Source organism: Lepisma saccharinum, chromosome 27 (assembly GCF_977018435.1).
Source record: "Lepisma saccharinum chromosome 27, izLepSacc3.1, whole genome shotgun sequence".
Classification (NCBI taxonomy): domain Eukaryota; kingdom Metazoa; phylum Arthropoda; class Insecta; order Zygentoma; family Lepismatidae; genus Lepisma; species Lepisma saccharinum.
In genome coordinates this window covers 53,606,835-53,624,096 of record NC_139255.1, presented here as the reverse complement: position 1 = coordinate 53,624,096, position 17,262 = coordinate 53,606,835, and the positions used below count along the sequence as shown (strand labels likewise).

The window sequence follows — 17,262 nt, the reverse complement described above, 5'->3', positions numbered from 1 at the left end:
GTCCCGATTACCATTTTTGTCTTTGAATACAATTTTAATCAACTGAAAAGCTCCAAAAATACAAAGTATTTTACTATGCATCCTGCCCTCCAAAACGAAGCCATGTGCTATCCACATTTACGATTCCAGCCCCTCCCGAAAAAAATAAATCCTGCATACCCCAGTGTATTGAACATTGTTGCAACAGATACAAAACAACTTTTTTCTCTTTTAAATCATAGTTGCTTTTTTTTTTTTTTTTTTTTTGCAATAATTCAGGTTTATTTTAAAGGCATTCAGTCTGAAAGATGCGTGTGTTTGGAATGCTGTGCTTTTCTCCATGCTGCATGGAAATAAACACAGTCAAAAAAGTTTTGCATCACCCGAGAAGTTATGAAAATAGCATCCGCAACTTGGTGAAGCGGACAAGAACCGATGAAACAGAGCTCATTGTGCGAAGTTACGCAGTCGGCGTGCAATACCGATCACCACAGACAACTACCGGAGTTGGCAAGCGCATGTGTGTGTTCGAGCGTAGCACCACGGTAGTCGGCGAAGGTTAGTTAGGTGTTCCTTGTGTCCATTTAGCGAAGGTGAGCAACTGCAGCTGTGTGCCAAGGCATGCCTAGGCGTACAATAGTGCAGTTTGATCCGGCCAGGATCGTCACGCTACTGCAGACTGGCATGTCACAATGTGCTGTAGCTAGGGCTGTTGGAGTGGTGCAAAGTGATGTCTGAAGGACCTGGAGGCGGTATACAGACACAGGAACAGTAGCAGATCGTCAACGAACAGGTCGTCCACGGGTCACACCACCAGCACAAGACCGCTATGTACGACTCTCAGCTCGGCGACAGAATACCATGACGGCAAGGAACATCACTCATGCCCTCCAGGCAGCCTCTGCTGTGCGTGTGTCAAATCAAACTGTCCGTAACAGACTCCGAGAAAGTGGTTTACATTCCAGAACTCTCCGGTGCCAGTACCCATTGCCAAGACATTGGCGTGACCGTGTGCATTGAACTCATGCACATTGAAATTGGGGATCCGATCATTGGGCTCATGTGCTCTTCACTGGTGAATGTAGGCTCTGTCTAAGGCCAGATTCACGAAGAGGACGGGTGTGGCGAGGCCCTGGACTGCAAGAGGGGCTTCGTGGTGTCCATCCATACCAAGGAGGAGGGATCATGGTGTGGGCAGGGATCATGATCGGACGTCGAACGCCCCTAGTTCCAATTAGAGGGACTCAAACAGCTGTTCGTTATGTCAGGGACATTCTCCAGACGACTGTGGAACCATTTCATCAGGAAATTGGTGACGAATTTGTCTTGGTGGATGACAATGCCCGTCCACACTGCGCACAAATGTTGCACGATTATCTGCAGGCGGCGAATATCCGTCGCATGCTCTGGCCAACGCAAAGTCCCGACATGAATTGCATCGAACATGCATGGGCAATGCTAAAAAATGCCATTGCAAACCATCCTGTGGCTCCCACCAATCTTTGTGAAGTTCTTCTTGTGGCACAGGACGAATGGGATCACTTACCGCAAGATCATCTTGATCGTCTCATCCTCAGTATGCCACAGTGTGTTCAAGACCTTCTTGCAGCCAGGGGAGGACACACCAGGTGCTAGGCAATGTTTCTGATGGATCCGCTATGACGAACAGTCTTCTTGTCTCAGTTCTTTGTTTTTTCGCCTCCATCATGAATTGTCCCATTTTAGTTTTAAAAACATTTCTGAGAAAATTGTACGTTTTTTGTTCCCTTTTCATTCCACATGTCTTGTTCTTCATCTTTTCTTTTGTATTCCCACTGTCATTGTCAATAAACTTTGTGCTTCATATATTTTTCGTCATTTTCCGTGCTGATGCAAAACTTTTTTGACTGTGTTTAATAATACAAATTATTATTATTATTATTATTAGTAGTAGTAGTAGTATTGTCCCAGATCTTTGACTGTGATAAATTAGCCATTTGATATTTTTTCCACAGCATTTTTCAATAATTTCACAAGCTCAAGGGGGGGGGGGGTTAAACCCCGTAAACCCCCTTACATATGCCACTGTAACACCTGCTCTGAGAGGAAAACACATGCTGGTAAGATAGGTATAACAGCTGCCCTCTAAAGGGTAATGCACCAAAAGCACATGCTATTATGATTTGCTTTTATTCAACAAATCTGCATACATATAGAAATAAATATAAAATATAATACAAATGGTAATTTTTACAACATAATTCTGGTACAATATTTCAAAACTTTACAGAAATTTTATTAAGAGTAAGCTTTATGCATTAATAATACAACAAATATGAAAGCACATAAAAATACTGCTCAAGAGTGACAATATTATTTTTGTTAAGCAGTACACTGAATCACCACATCTTAAAAACAAACACCTGAATAAAATTATTTTAGGGCATCTATCCTTGAATCAATTATTTCAAAAATGCAAATGCAATTCATAAAACTCATTTGCACACAAGCATAAGAACACAAACGTTCTGAACAAATGCAGAAAAATGTTAATCGTCATTCATTACTTTACAAAAGCATTAATTTGTTACAAATCAATTACAAATTACATAAGTAATGTCCCAGCCATTGAGAAACCATTAATTATTTTATTCGTTATATGTTGTTAAGAAAAATCTGTATTGTAATTTACTGGAATTAATGTACAAGGATATTTTATAATCCCATGAACGTCTTAATATTTGTAAACCATAATATGCAACTTATAATCACATCTAAATCAGTTTGGAAAATTGTCACTCTTTACAAAATTATAAATCTTGTTCTATTATTCTTCTCTTATCTATTCAACCAGCATATTGTCAGCAGTCAATATAAGTGTTAAAGAACATTATCTGCAAGTACCAAAATATACTATTATTCTTCTGGCATTGTAACTATGTTCTAGCATCTAAATACACGATCACATCTATAAACATACAACTCAAAGGACATTCCAATAAGGTAATAATGGAAAAAACTATTCTGTACATCTCAAGCATACATTACAATATAATTCTGCTCCTTACACACATTCACCGAACAGACTGTAATGTAGCATGGGTTTTCCATTCACGTTTAAAACAAGAACATTTCTATATTTTCCAGGCATTGTTGGTTTGAAGAAGACTTTGAAGCTTGTGTAAGAGCGGCTCGCAACTATCAAGTCCTTTACACGAACTGAAAATGGTTCTCCTAGGGGTAATACTTCGACCTGAAATTTTAAGAGCAATATATTACATATGTTTATGCCAGCAAGAGTGTGTGCGTGTTTTTACTACACATTAACAAAAAAAATGATAAAGCTGCACCCATACATTACACCATGAAGGCACATCAGGGAGGAAGGATGTGGTCAGCACCACCCTCTGCTTTCATTTACCTTGCAGGTAACCATTCATTAGAAGCTGGATGAACCCCAGAGATGCTCAATTGAGGGACATTGCTAAAAAAAAATTCCCAGCTGAAATCAGTCAGCCCAGGAATCGAACCCAGGTCTCCCACATGGTCGATAGGCACTCTACAACTGGACCACTGTAGCTCTTTTTGCTATATATTATGAAAATACAATCACAACATGAATTATTTACTGTAATGATCCAATAACAAATAAACATGCAATACAATGGTGCAATGCGTTTCAATAGAAGAATTAAAATGTACAAATAGTGCAAAGGGAAACATAGAACATTAAAAAACTTCTTACGCCATGTGCCAGAAACATTCTTGTTAAAAACAACACAAACGGCATGATATGAGACAGTGAAGGTTCTGATGACGTCATGGTCTTGCATTGTTTGTGAATTAAATGTGAATTTTTGGGTGCATCAGCACTTAAAGGCTGTTTTGCACCCGTTACGTTATAAGAGGTCCAGCCTCCTTACCTTACCTAAATTAACTGTAATGCCGTTAACTAAAATATTAAAACACACTGACTTCGGTTAAAAGATGAGGCTGTAAAAGGGGCACACAAGGACAAAACAGATGCCTGAGCCTCCTTAGTCTGCCAAATGCAGTCCAGGGTGTACTATGTGGAAGTGAGGTTGACAATTGGGTGTCCTGCATGGAAGGATCACCACTTACACCCCTGCATTGTTGTAAGTTTCTGGATGTTCCGATTGATGGTTGTGAGAGATTGTCTACAGAGCATTCCCTGACATTCGCTACGAGAATCGGCGGCAAGCGGACCAGCATCAGCGCTTGTCTTTCCTGATGAACGGGTCCGCGACAGTCGCACACTGCTGTCTGTTTTTTTCGTTCTCCCTGCCTTCGCTCTCTTTCCCTTTCTGTTGACGTTGCAGACTGACGCCTCAGAAGTTGTGCTGTGTCGTGTCCGTGTGTTGAAGATTGTGGCTTAATATGGCACCACAAAAGTTTACATTACAACGAAGGATTTATCTTGTCGAGAGTTACTTCGGAAAGAGGAATTGTGGAGAAGTGCGACGACGTGTTACAACGAAATTTCCTGGTGTTCCCATTCCACATAGGACCACTATATTAAACCTCGTAAAAAAGTTTAAGAGTAACAGGGTCAGTTCCAAATAAAAGTTGAAAGAAAAATTTGGAAATCTAAAAAGTGAGTTAAAAGAAGAGTATTGTAAGAGAAATCGGGAGAATTACAGTAGACGAACTTGCATGTGTAAATGCCAATTTCCTTCGGAGATGTCAGGAATGTGTTGCAGCAGAGGGACATCATTTTCAACACCTTCTGTAGTCAAGGTTAGTACACAATATGAAAACTGTAATTTTAATAGCCGACTCTACAGACTGTCGCGGACTCGTGCACCGGGAAAGACAAGCGCTGATGCCGGGCTGCTTGCCGCCGAGCCTCTTAGCGAATGTCAGGGAATGCTCTGTATTAATACCATGATAAATGAAGATTTTTTTTATTGACATTATTTTTATTTTTAATCATTTGTACGTCTTACGAAAGGTCCTGTTCTATTTTATCTATTTTGTACCTATTTTTCATTCATGGCAAAAGGAGGAATGTATTATTCTGGTATATTTTCTTGCTGAGGGGGTATTTTTTGTTCTTCAATATTTTATTGAATTTAAGTTAGCTAAGTAGTTTAAATAGAACATTAAGTTGTGGGCTTAGTGGTGATTGTTAAGGTCCTTAGATCAATAGTTTAAAATTTTTTCTTTACCTTTTTAAGTTCAATTATTTTGTTACTTAGTGGCTTAGTTCTGTTATTGTTAGAAATAATATTTTTAATTAAAGATATTACGATTTTTTATTGAATGAAGTATTATTAGTTTAAATAGTTCTAATAATATTATAAAAATGTTGTTTGATTGAATATCTTGAATTTTTATAGGGTACCACGTCCACACCGGAGCAGAAAGTGAAAGGTTCACATCAACTAGCGCCACCACGAATGCGAGCGGGAGAAAAAGGAACCATGGCGCCTACGGCAAGACATTACATGCCTGTTGAAGCTACACCAACAGGTGGCGAATTCGATTGGGAACAAAAATTGTGCAGAAAAAAGTAACGTGAACTTATAAGAGTGAACCAGGAACTTACCAACACTGCAACGACATCGGAACTTTGACCGCATCTTCCAGCGTCGAGCAGCCCTGATGATAACTCAGAGATGGAGCTAAAAGCTTGGACAAAATTTTAAAGTGTCTCATATCATGCTGTTTGTGTGTACTGTGTTATTTTTAACAGGAAATATAGAACTTGAATATAATAACAGTTTTCAACACTTTTATAAAAGCTTTTTATTTACTTCATAAATATCCAGGCCTTAATGATAACAATCTGTAAATAAGCAATCATTGTATTAATTGCATACCTTTTCTGCATGCCTTGATCTGTTCTTTACAACCACCTTATGAGCAGCGGCTTCTCCAAGTTTTGCACTGAATGTCACCTCATACGTGTCCGAGTACAATGAGAGGTTTGATTCAGCTTTTTCTTCTCTGGGGATTGAAACCCTTGAATAACTTGGCTTCTGGTAGCTTCTAGGGTTTTCTGGCATAATCTCAGTATCTGGTCGTCTTGGTGTTTGGAACGTGGGCTCTGATAGAACTGCAGCTGGAGCCTTATACAAGATAGATGGAGGAAATCTGCTGGAAGAGAATACGGTTTTCAAATTTCTCTGTTTACCTTGTCAGATGCATTCACCTTTAGTGGACAAATAGGAAGCCAGCTTCCCAGCACCACTTGGCAGCAATTAATGTGCCATTTTTTGAAAACTACATGTGATACTTCATTTCGGTCTTCTTTGTTCATTTGCGTACATATGAAGGTATAGTATACTCAAATTACAAAACAATATATTCATTATTATTATTATTATTATTATTTATTTACAAGGAGAGTTTGAAGAAGTATTTTGTTTCCCTCTGAGTATTATGGGATAGATCTCATAAAGTGCTTTTTGCTGATATGTTTCACTTTTACACGTAATAATGAGGACAAAAGAACACTTTTACAACGTACAACAATTAGGGATACAGGGGCAAAGGCCCAATTTAAAAATTTCCTGAAAATTGTGACTCAAAAAGTCAAATTTGGGGATGCTCATTACATATCCTCAAAGAGTAGTCTTTTGCCGTGCTTCCATACAAATCTGGTCCATCCAGCATCCATAGGACAGACACTAGAAGCAAAATTCCAAAAACTGTTTCCACAAGCTGGCAACATTGTTCATATCCCCCACTACAAGAAATATGAGCCTATTTTTATAGCAACTTTGCATGGTTGTAGGAATGTACCACTGCTACATACTACATTTTTTCATTCAATTATGCCTGTGGGGCTGGCCACAGGGGCATGCCAAATACATTTTTTTTTAAAAATTGTCTTCTTCAACTTTCATTATTGGGAGATACAATTTATAAATTTCACCTCCACTAAAAACCTTGCCATTAGAAAAATCATCTCTACTACGACCATGAGTACTAGAACAGGGTGGCCACTCTAGGACCATGATGAAATTCAAGTGTAATTCCCAGTTTTCAAGGTGTACTTTCCAAAATATTCAAGGCTACAAGCTGATGCTTTATCTATTTCAATCTTATGTATTACTGCCTCTCACTACCCACATACATACACACACAAATATATAACAATATAAATGGTTTATGTGATTCCAATGTATCCAAAAATTCTAGTTCAAGTCAATTAAACAGTATGTATTTAAGATATTTAATTTAAGGTGCGGATTTTACATTTGCCATTTCACATACTCATGCGAAATACATCTACAAACACAAGTCACAAATGCTATGGGATGTACTAATCTACGAAAAATTGTTATTGTACAAAATATAAAACTAAAATTATATCTTGCAACAATCTTCCCTCTGTCAGATAGATTGTTCTGAACAGTAACAAAGAAAATGGATTGAGAGGATTTGGTTTTATTTTCCACACAGTTTTCTCTTCCTTCCTCGACAAAAATAAAACCAAACTGTGAAAAACTTGAGATATTCAATGAGATTTGGGTTAAAAGTTGCAACTTTTAACGTACACGGAGAAAATTCCTGGAGCAAATTCACACATAATTCCCAGGTATTCCCGGTGAGTAGCCACTCTTTAGAACTATGTTTATTATTATTATTATTACATTGGGGCAAGTTTTAAAAACACGTGCCTGAAAAGTTTCTATCCAGATAGGCTTTCCAGGCATGCAAGGTTCTGTCAGCTAAAGGTTATTTATAAACTTACCACTGATGTGAAATGGTACATATTAAGGCATATACATGTCAAGCAATCAGTTTTTACATTTTATTCTAAAACCCTTGTCAGAAAAGTTCCAGGACTGATTTTTTTATTCTTTACCTATGATATTGAAACACAAAATTATTACCCGATATGAGTTCTGAATAAACATGGCCTTGGAAGTGTTTCAATGTAAACTCACTAGGTGGCAGGGCTGTGCTTTGCAACCCACTGTTCGGCTTGTTGGCACATTTAGTTGGAAGTTACTCGAGTGACGTGATGGACACAGATTCTGAGCAGAGAGTTACAGGTAACATTAAGTTATCTGTTAAGCTAGGAAAACCTCTAGTGAAACATGGAATATGATACAGCAAGTATATGTGACAAGGCATTATCGAGAAGCTGTGTCTTTGATTGGCACAAAAGGTTTTGGGAGGGCAGAGATTCAGTGCAAGACGATCCAAAGACAATGTTGATCACATTTTTTAATGCTAAAGTTTTGATGCACCATGAATATCTGCCTGAAGGATAAACGATAAATCAAAACTTTTATATTGACGAGCTGAAACGTCTTTGTCAAGCAATTTGGTGCTGACGTCCTGATTTGCCGGCATCTTGGCAGTGGTTCTTATTGCACGACAATGCAAGGCCCCATATTGCTTTACCAGTCCAGGAAAATCTGGCCAAGCATCGTATCCCTGCTCTAACACATTCCCCATATTCACCCGAACCGTCGCCATGTGATTTTTTTTTGTTTCCCCCACGTGAAAAAGCTGCTGAGAAGCATCCCGGATGAAGCTTTCTCTGCTTGCTTCCATGACCTCCAGAAACGGTGGCAACTGTGTATAGATAGCCGAGGGAACTTTTTTGACAAGACCTTGGACCATTAGTTCCTAAGTTGAATAAATTATTTTTTACGAGCTCAGTCTTGGAACTTTTCTGACAAAGGTTGTATTTCTGTAATTTGGCCCATCTCTCTCTACTTAATCGTGACATTGAGGACAATTAATAAGAGATCAACAAAATATAGAAAAGGAAAGTTAAAAATTGTACTTACGTATGTGAGTATAGTGCTCTTTATACGAACCTGAGGAAAGAGATAGTCAATCTCTGAAACGTCGTTCTACAATAAGAGCACTATACTCACATACGTAAGTACAATTTTTAACTTTCCTTTTCTATATTCTGGATTTGTGAGTAACACGCGACAAACCTATAAAATGCTAGAGATCAACAACGAATGCCTTGTTCCAGACTTCCAGATTCAATATAAATTTATGAAAACTTATGTTGACTTTTTAAGATATGGATACAAGCATCAGCTAGGAAGGTGGTTTGAAGAGCGATTATAATGTATTACAATAGAATAATGGAATTAGTTTCATCAGTTCAGTGTCTTGGTCTCATTTTGTTTGCAGAGATCAAACAGACAATACATGTGAATTTGTTGAGAAAGGCTAACTCCTAACCAATCATCGTCCTAAATGGCAGGGACTGCAGCAATAGAGAAGTAATGGATTATTTCATTAAATTCAGATCATGTGAAGTATATTTGCTGTTTGTCCTTTGTTTTTTTTATACAATAATTATCACATTTGACCCTTTGCTATTGAATTCAATGATTGATTGATGTGCTCTATTTTACTTCGCGGTTTGTGCCTCTTGGCTAATTTGCGAAGATGGGGATGAGTGATGATATGATGATTGGACACCCACAAACATCCATGCCCAGGCTGAGATTCCACCTTGGGACCCCTGGCGTCGTAGCACAATGTGATAACCACTCCACCATTGGGGCCGGCATACTCCAAACGAAAATGGTGATATTGCAATTCTTTTACCTATGTTTCTCCTCCAGACAAAGTATTGTCATGAAATATTTAAGAGAAACCATTTCTCTGCTTAACAGTCTTCTACGCTGTTAAAATACTTACCTTGTGGCAGTTGTATGGCGTGGCTGGTTATCATGTTGAAGAACGTTGTTTCTATCAATAGCATCTACCTTCACTTTGACAGTCTTTACATCATTTTCAGTGTAGATCTGAAATTTCAACAATATATAATTTTCAATATAATGAAATAAAATATTATGTATATAAAGTAATTGCAACAAATCAAATGACAGAATATTGCACTAAATTGTAAGATATTTATTAGGGATGTGCCGAAGTCTATTACAGATGTATGAAAATCGGCAGAAATTGACATATCGGTATCGGCATCAGCAAAAATTTGATATTTCAACTGGTACAGGTAATACTAGAGTTTACCTTCTAATAAGTTTTATATTTTAATTTTGTAAGATTTATTGAAAATTAGGTTACGATTCTTCATCATTTGTAGATTTTTGTAATAAAATTATTGCAAACTCTCATTCAGGGGATCAACCCTACCTCAAAATCAGAAATAAAACAGTACATTGCTGAACCAACTAGTCCACGTGACCAGGATCCGTAGTTGTATTGGAAATTCAAAAATGAGTATCCAAACCTGAAGCAAGTGGTTAGAAAATACTTGGGCATACCTACTACATCAGTATTCAGTGTTGCTGGACAGATTTGCGATAAGAGAAGTAGGTTACTTCCAGAAGTGCTTTAAAAATTCGTGCTTCTGAAATTGAATCTGCCAGCATTAAATTTACATTAAGAACAGGAATTCATTTTGCATTTCAAAGAACTGCTTGTGCACTAATGTTAATTCTCTTGAGAATGTATGTTCTTCTTAAAGGTTCACATAACCATTTTTATTTAGATGGAAATGTACATTTCCATATCTTGAGAATATATATGTATATACATATGATATGCAATAGAAATGTACATAGCAAATTTATTTTTGTCATGCTGGAAATAACATCCCATTTCTGTTATGTATCGAAATCAGCTAAATATCGGCATCAGTATGGGTTCCAAAAATTATCGGAGAGTACATCAGCATCGGTAAATTTTCAGCTTCGTCACATCCCTAATATTTATAGATACAGTATTGGCCAAATTATTTGACTTGTTCTAAGTAAATATATTTGACGATTGTTATAACTTTTTATGGGATTAAACTGTTTGTCTGCTTCAATATAATCTTGTTTCCCACAACCCTTTCTTTTACTGTGTCTCAAGATAGGTGGCAGCACGATACTTTGCATATTCGCAAAAATGCCAGGAACAATACGTACATTGTTTACCATGTTATTTATGCTATTTCTTGGCAATAACAAAGGAAGTAATATTAATTCTGTTTGTTGTAAGGGGTGTTCTTTATTTGTATCTTTGGAACAACACGTAATTTCATAAATCACGTTGCTTGAAGTCTAGAAAAAAAGAGTGAAAAGGAACTGTAAACAAACAATGATTAAAATGGGCTCAAAAAGAGCCAAAGGTGGTCATACGAAGTACTGACAGTACTTGCAATGAGTATCACAAAACATTAAATCTGTCCAATTTCTCTACATAAAGTGAGTTAATCTGCGTTTCAGTTTTTCAACTGAAGACTTTAATAATATGGCCAATACTGTATATCGGATCGTTAAAATTATCAGTAATTTTACCAATATGTCTGTATCTGCCAATACAGGGTGGCCACTCTACGACTATGATAAAATTCACGTATAATTCCTGGTTTTCAAGGCGAACTTTTCAAAAATTCAAGGCTACAAGCAGATGTTTTCTCTATTTCAACCTTACGTAAATTGTAAGGGCAGTTCAAGTGCATAGTTGGAGATCGGTTAGTTCATCAAACTATCCAGCCTAACTATTGACTATTTTGGGGGGAGCAGGAAAAGGTTTATAGTATCCTTGCCTTGACTCATCTCACCCAACAGGTCATTAGGTGCCGGTGCTTGCTCGAGTTGATAGCTTCCTGTAGATGAGGCCTGCTCGAAAAAGGTTTATAGTATTTCAACCTTACGTAATATTGCCTCTCACCACCCTCGCACATACAAAAACAAATATATTAACAGTATAAAGGGTCTGCATGATTTCAATGAATCCAAAAATTCTAATTCAATACAATTAAATAGTATATATATTTAAAATATTAAATATAAGGTGCGGAATTTACATTTGCCATTTCACATACTCAGACTTGAAATACATCTACAAACACAAGTCACAAATGTTACGGGATAAACTAATCTACGACACACTGTTAATTGTATAAGAATTTCAAACTCCAATTTTAACTAATCAACTTTAATAGATGTTATCTTGTAATAATCTTCAGTCTGTCAGATAGACTGTTCTGCAAAGGACACTAACAAAATAAATGGATTGAGAAATCTGTTCTATTTTCAACGCAACTTTCTTTTCCTTCCTAGATAAAAATAGAAGCTAAACTGTGGAAAACCTACATCAGGGCATTTATAAATATGTATTAATTCAGTGGTATTTTGATTAATAAAAGTTGCCATTTTTCACGTCTAAGGAGTAAAATTCATGCAGAATACACGCATAATTCCCGGAATTCAAGGAATTCCCAGTGAGTAGCCACCCTGCAATACCGATAGCGTACCGATTAATCTGTCCCATCCCTCAATGATTCCCACTAATACAGATATTTGTAGTTTGTAACAATAAGTTGTTGTTCATAATATTGATTAAGCACACACACACACAGCAAAAGTGCCTGCTTTTTTGTGGACTGGCGATATACCTAGACTCCAGAAACGTATTGCTTAGTATCCGTGACAAAATTCCAACTATCTAATAGTTTTCGATATCAATATATTGCCATTGTTAATGACTCAGCCCTAACTTTCTCGTAAATACATGCACTAAAAAAGGTTGTACTTTCAAGTGCATGATTTTTTTTAATGTTTTATTCCATTTACATGAAACAATCAATTTGTATTGCAGTAACTTGGTTCAGCAATAAAGTTCTTGAAAAATATACTCTATGTGATCAAAAGTATCCGGACACACCGTGAAACGTGTGTTTATCATAGAGGGCGACACAGTACTGCCATCTACCGCGTGGAACACATAGTCAGCGAACTCAGTAGTCTGCAGACAGTGTGAGACAGCAGTATGGGATGGTCTGAGGAACTCACAGACTTTCAACGTGGTCAGTTGGTTGGGTGCCACTTGTGTAGGAAGTCTGTGTGTGAGATTTCCACCCTCCTAAACAACCCCCTGTCCACTATTTCCGATGTTATAGTGAAGGGATCTGTGCAACCCTAATGCGTGCAGGCCACCTCCCATGTTGACCTCCAGAGACCATCGAGTGTTGAAGAGGGTCGTTCAGCATTATCGTCAATCATCCATCGCCACCATCACACAGGAATTCCGAACTGCATCAGGATCTACTCCAAGCACCATTACTGTTTGGCGCAAGGTGCGGCAACTTGGTTTCCATGACCGAGCAGCTGCCCATAAGTCAAACATCACACAGACAAATGCCAAACGCCGCCTCGTGTGGTGCAAGGAGCGTCGAAACTGGACCATAGAACAGTGGAAAACCGTTGTGTGGAGTGATGAATCACAGTACACAATGTGGCGATCCGATGGTAGGGTGTGGGTGTGGCGAATGCCTGGTGAACGACATCTACCAGCCTGTATAGTGCCGACAGTGAAATTCGGAGGTGGCGGGGTTACAGTGTGGTCATGTTTCTCCTGGAGGGGGCTTGGCCCCCTTGTTGCTTTACATGGCACTGTCACAGCACAAGCTTACGTTGACATTTTAACAGCTTTCATGCTGCCTACCGTTGAAGACCAGTTCGGGGATGACCATTGTGTCTTTCAACACAACCGAGCACCCGTCCATACTGCAGGGCTTGTGGGAGAGTGGTTTGACGACAACAACGTCCCACTAATGGACTGGCCTGTGCAGAGTTCTGATTTGAATCCCATTGAACATCTCGGGATGTTTCGGAATGCCGACTTCGTGCTAGACCACACCGATCCACATCAATACCCCTTCTCATTTTGGCGCTCTGCGAGGAATGGGCTGCCATTCCTCAGGAAACCTTCCAGCACCTTATTGAAAGTATGCCTGTGAGAGTGAACGCTGTCATCAAGGCTAAGGGTGGGCCTGTATTTACTGCCAGTGTTCCCGATTGAGGGTTGCCCAAACTTGTACTTTATTTTCAGGTGGGTGTCCGGATACTTCTGATCACATAGAGTACATCACTGGGTAAAATGACCACTTAATAAGGAAATGATATGATCTTGTTCTGGCTAGAATTCTTCATACTCATAATTCTAACAAGAAATTTTGTGAAACATAAGAAAAATTTTGTTTCAATTACTGAGCTCAGTATATAAAATTATTACAGCTGATTGGCCAATACAAGGGGTATTGAAAAATAGCGGAATTTATTTACCAATACTTTTCTGGCATTTTAGCCATTCATGGGGTCTGCAAAAATGCCACATTAACACTTCCAGGAAGCTATGGAAAATTGAAGCTTCTTTTTGCACAAGTTTTGTGTGGAAAAAAAAACAACAAAAAAATAATTGATTATGTGATTTCATAATGAAATTTAATACTCTTAATGTAATCTTGAATATTTTAAAACAAAACTCTTTGTAAATTGATGCACATAATTGGAATGGAGTAATATTAATAAGTATTTTGAAAAACTTTTAATGGTTAGAATTGTCAACCACTGGTATTGGTGGGAATCGGTACGAGTATTGGTTCAAAGTGGTATCGGAAGCTCAGCCCCAAAAAATATGTGAAAATAATGTTATTTACATAACATGGACTACAGTGTATTTGAAAACAAATTTGATGTTCATGATGGATGCGGTAAATGCAGTTTAAAATTACTTACGTGAAATTTTGAAATTTCGTATTTCCGCGTTGCACAATTTAATGGTTGAATCCTATTAATTTCGACAGAGGGTTTTCATTCACTAAGGGCACAGTAACCAGTACTGAATTTGGATAATGGACAGGCACACCCGACTTGGCACACCATCCTCAAAAAGAAAGGATGTGGAGTGACCCCCCCCCCCCCCCCAGCCACGCGGGAAACAGGAACTGCACCGCACCGAGCAGCACGGCCCAGCCCCCAACCACAACCTGGCAGCGACACCCGACAACAGGAAGTAGAAAGCACAGCAGACGATGCAAACCAGGATACACACGCCAGCGCCACTGAATGGGAAAAATTGCAACTACCGCCACCTGGGAACAAAGCAGTGAGGTGGTACCATCTCTGCTCCAGATGCCGTACCCTTAGTGAATGAAGATAGAGGGTCTTCGAAATTAATAGGATTTAACCATTAAATTGTGCAACGCAGAAATACAAAATTTGAAAACTTCACGTAAGTAAATTTAATGTTGCAACAATATGAAAGGGCACAGAATACAAAAATTACTTTTTAAGTAAAAAAAAAAAAAAAAGAGGAAATGTAGCTATTCAAGACAAAATGAAGTGCATGAAAATACAGTGTGGAATCCTGATTTTACATTTTCCCCACATTATACTACGTTCAAGGTCCCAACATAGCAAAATGTTGAAAAACATTCCCCTTGTTTTTTCATCTTGGTCCCCCCCCAAAAACAAAAATCGAGGTTCCACAGTAACTTCAATTCATCAGCAAACTATTACTTGTCTTATATATTATACACACCTGAACTGATCCTTCCCATTGACACATCTGGGCAGCCAAATTAGTCGGAACAGATATCCGCACGATCGCATGGCCACGTGCAGCAAGATAACCTTCTATTGGTTCAACGGTCAAGAATTCAGAATCGCATTTCACTTCAAATGTCTGCGGAACATCACAACGACTGTTGATTTCAAGGAAATTGGAGAAGTTGTTACGTCTCAGCAGCTCTAGATGCATCGGCCTTACTCGTAGCAGTTCACCACTTCTGCTTGATTCACTGTCCGCGTGGGAGCACGAACTGACTGGCCTGAAAAGTAAATACTCCATCTCAGTCCATATTATCAATGAGGAGCAGATTCTTAGGTAAACACATTTTTTCCCTTGCTTCAGAAGTTGGCCATACTCATTATTTGAGTAAATGCATAAAATAAACAAAATACTTTGTGATACTTCAAGATTTATTGAAAGATGGATGTTTACAAGACAATTTGGGATTCCTATCTCCAAATGTAAGCTTTTTGTGGTGCCTGATAGAAAAAAATGAAACTTCCACACAACTGTTGCGAAACAGTGAAGGACATTAGTGAAGTTGAAGGGAAATTGAACTCTATATCAAGAACATGCTTGAATGTGCTTAAAGACAAATTATGGGGTACCAAAAACTATGTAAATTGCTCACATTCTGGAGAGTGGAAAAGAAGTGAAATTGATGGTGTAAGTGTGCATGACATCCCACACTTCAAATATGCACGTCTGACTATGTTTGGAAAGGTAGTTTTCACAATATGCCATTGTTCAGATATAATCAACAGAATGCATCATATAAATAACCCTGGTGTCACTGGTGAATATTATTCATTTGTTTGACAGAATTTTGAATGTAATTTTTTTTCTTTTAGCCACATATTTCCACTGTTTTTAGAACATAAAAAACAAAATATAAGGCATAACTTACATTGTTCTCAAGCTTTCACAACATCATGTGGCTTCCTCAGGAGATAGGACAAGAATAGTAATGATTTAAGACATGGGAAGGTAAGTTAAGGTTAAAAAGATAAAAGACAGTGCAGTGGCCTGTCACTCCTTCCTACTCCATGTCAGGCTGGCAACTCTTTTTTAACCTTAACTTACCTTCCCATGTCTTAAATCGTTACTATTCTTGTCCTATCTCCTGAGGAAGCCACATGATGTGGTGAAAGCTTGAGAACAAAGTAAGCACATGCCAAAACTGGTCTTCATTACTTAATAAAAAATAAATAAGTTAGACCTGAATATCTGCTTCCTAGTTATAACAGCTAATAGAATTCAATAATCATGGTGTACTTACCACGTCTCCTCCTTATAGGCATTCTGACACTTAACATAAGAGAACCGCATGTGACATCAAGACATTAAGCAAGCACATCCTGAGTCTAGAGTTATTACAAAAAGCAACATGTCCACAAAGTTGTGTGGTTCTTCCAAGAAACCATTTATCCCTTTGTTTCTCAGTAGACTTTAGTTTTATTTTTTTACTCAGTTTTGGCATGTTTAAAACACTTCTATGATTTAACAGTATGTATATGGAAGAAACAGTTTTGTTCAGTACTAAGCACACATTGCTCTTAATGTCTATGTATTTTGTTGCATTCAGAATAAAATGTGATATTTTAGAAAACAGAGTAGCTACTACAGGGATGTACTGGGGTCTGGCAACTGTGGAATAGGTGAACCTCCTCGAACAGCCTGCATGCAAGATTTACAAGTAATGTAAATAGGTAATTTAAGAAGTTAGTGAAGTGTTTACTTTATAAGTCCATCCCTGGATGATCAAGAGATTCCTTATCAATAGAGGCACATATTTTTGGTAAATAAAAAAAGCCAAATTTCGGTACAAAAACAGAGTCAATTTCGGGTTCAAAAGCAGTAAATAAAATGAAATTTCGCTGTTATAGCGGTGAAAAAGCACCATATAAAATTACACTTTGGTTTTAAAAAATAATCCTAAATTTGACTTAAAAACTGCACTATTACACAAAATAAACATATCCC

The 17,262-nt window shown here is 37.9% G+C and overlaps 1 protein-coding gene across 2 annotated transcripts in view; it reads right to left on the bottom strand.

The window, feature by feature from the left end:
* Positions 1-2,146: 2,146 nt before the first annotated feature.
* Positions 2,147-17,262, bottom strand: part of spd-2 (centrosome assembly protein spindle defective 2) — a 126,937-nt gene continuing 111,821 nt past the window's right edge. For both annotated transcript variants that reach the window (XM_083113022.1, XM_083113021.1), the window contains exons 23-26: positions 15,250-15,538; positions 9,610-9,716; positions 5,802-6,078; positions 2,147-3,211 (exon numbers count right to left, since the gene is read on the bottom strand). In XM_083113022.1, coding sequence (XP_082969148.1) covers positions 3,023-3,211; positions 5,802-6,078; positions 9,610-9,716; positions 15,250-15,538 — 862 coding nt within the window. In that variant the 3' untranslated portion in view covers positions 2,147-3,022. The remainder of the gene's footprint in view (positions 3,212-5,801; positions 6,079-9,609; positions 9,717-15,249; positions 15,539-17,262) is intronic.